The sequence below is a fragment of the Octopus bimaculoides genome, chromosome 8 (genome assembly GCF_001194135.2).
Source record: "Octopus bimaculoides isolate UCB-OBI-ISO-001 chromosome 8, ASM119413v2, whole genome shotgun sequence".
NCBI classification, from domain to species: Eukaryota; Metazoa; Mollusca; class Cephalopoda; order Octopoda; family Octopodidae; genus Octopus; species Octopus bimaculoides.
Window position 1 is genome coordinate 55482991 of NC_068988.1, and position 1042 is coordinate 55484032.

The 1042-nt window shown below is 35.3% G+C and overlaps 1 protein-coding gene across 1 annotated transcript in view; it reads left to right on the forward strand.

Annotated features, from left to right (window-relative positions):
* The window catches only part of LOC106876216 (uncharacterized), a 105688-nt gene that overhangs the window by 67931 nt on the left and 36715 nt on the right, over positions 1–1042 (forward strand). The window contains exon 24 of the mRNA XM_014924684.2: positions 116–301. Coding sequence (XP_014780170.1) covers positions 116–301 — 186 coding nt within the window. The remainder of the gene's footprint in view (positions 1–115; positions 302–1042) is intronic.

Sequence of the window (1042 nt, forward strand, 5' to 3'; positions counted from 1 at the left end):
AGAGAGAGAGAGAGAGAGAGAGAGAGAGAGAGAGAGAGAGAGAGAGACTCATCATGCCTTTGTCAGAAATTGTTACTTTGAAATAATGCAAATATTTTTATTTGATTCTTTTCAGGAATATCTGGAAATGACTGGTGATATGGTCATCACAACCCCATCTCCAGACACTAAAGTCCAACTGTTTAAAATGGTTTACCGTCATAGAAAGGACGACACTGCATTGGCAGTGAAATTCAAGAAAGTGACCAGCCCTCTAAAATTTTTGGCAAATTATGAAATTGATTACAACAAACGTCCAAGTGTAAGTTGCTGACTTTCTTTTATGCAAATTAATATCTTAAATCATATAAGACAACAAGCTGGCAGAATCATCATTGGCATGCGAGGCAAAATGCTTAGCGGCATTTTGTCTGTCTCAATGTTCTGATTTCAAATTCCACCAAGGCTAACTTTGCTTTTCATCCTTTCGGGTTGATAAATTAATACCAGTTGAACACTGGGGGTTGATGTAATCAGCTTACCCACTCCTTCAAACTTGCTGGCCTTGTGCCAAAATTTGAAATCAATATATTAAACAATATACATTCATATGTATATACATATATGCAGAGCTGGGCGTAAGTCTGTTAATCTGCTAATCGTTAATTAACGAAGTTAACATTTTTGTTAATGATATAACTTTTAAGTTAACTTTGAAAATAATTATCGAACTAATTAACTTCCATTATCTTTAGCTTCCATTAACTCAAGTCTGTTAACCCAAAAATTTCATAAAAACTGGTAAACATTTAAAAGTTTCTATTGTTTTCAGATTGTCTTAGCATATTTAATATTGTATGTGTCATTCTTTCAACCCTGATATAATGCCACTTGTCGTTATAAATAACTTGTAGGACCTCATTTGGCCCTGCTTGGATTTGAAACCAAATCCACCTGCTTGTTGCTTGCAAAGACAGCAGGAAATTTCTTTGTCCTGTCAAGAGAAAACAGTGATTGATGTCCCCCACCCTTTCTTTTCCAGAAAAAAGTGGCTTGTGGTGGG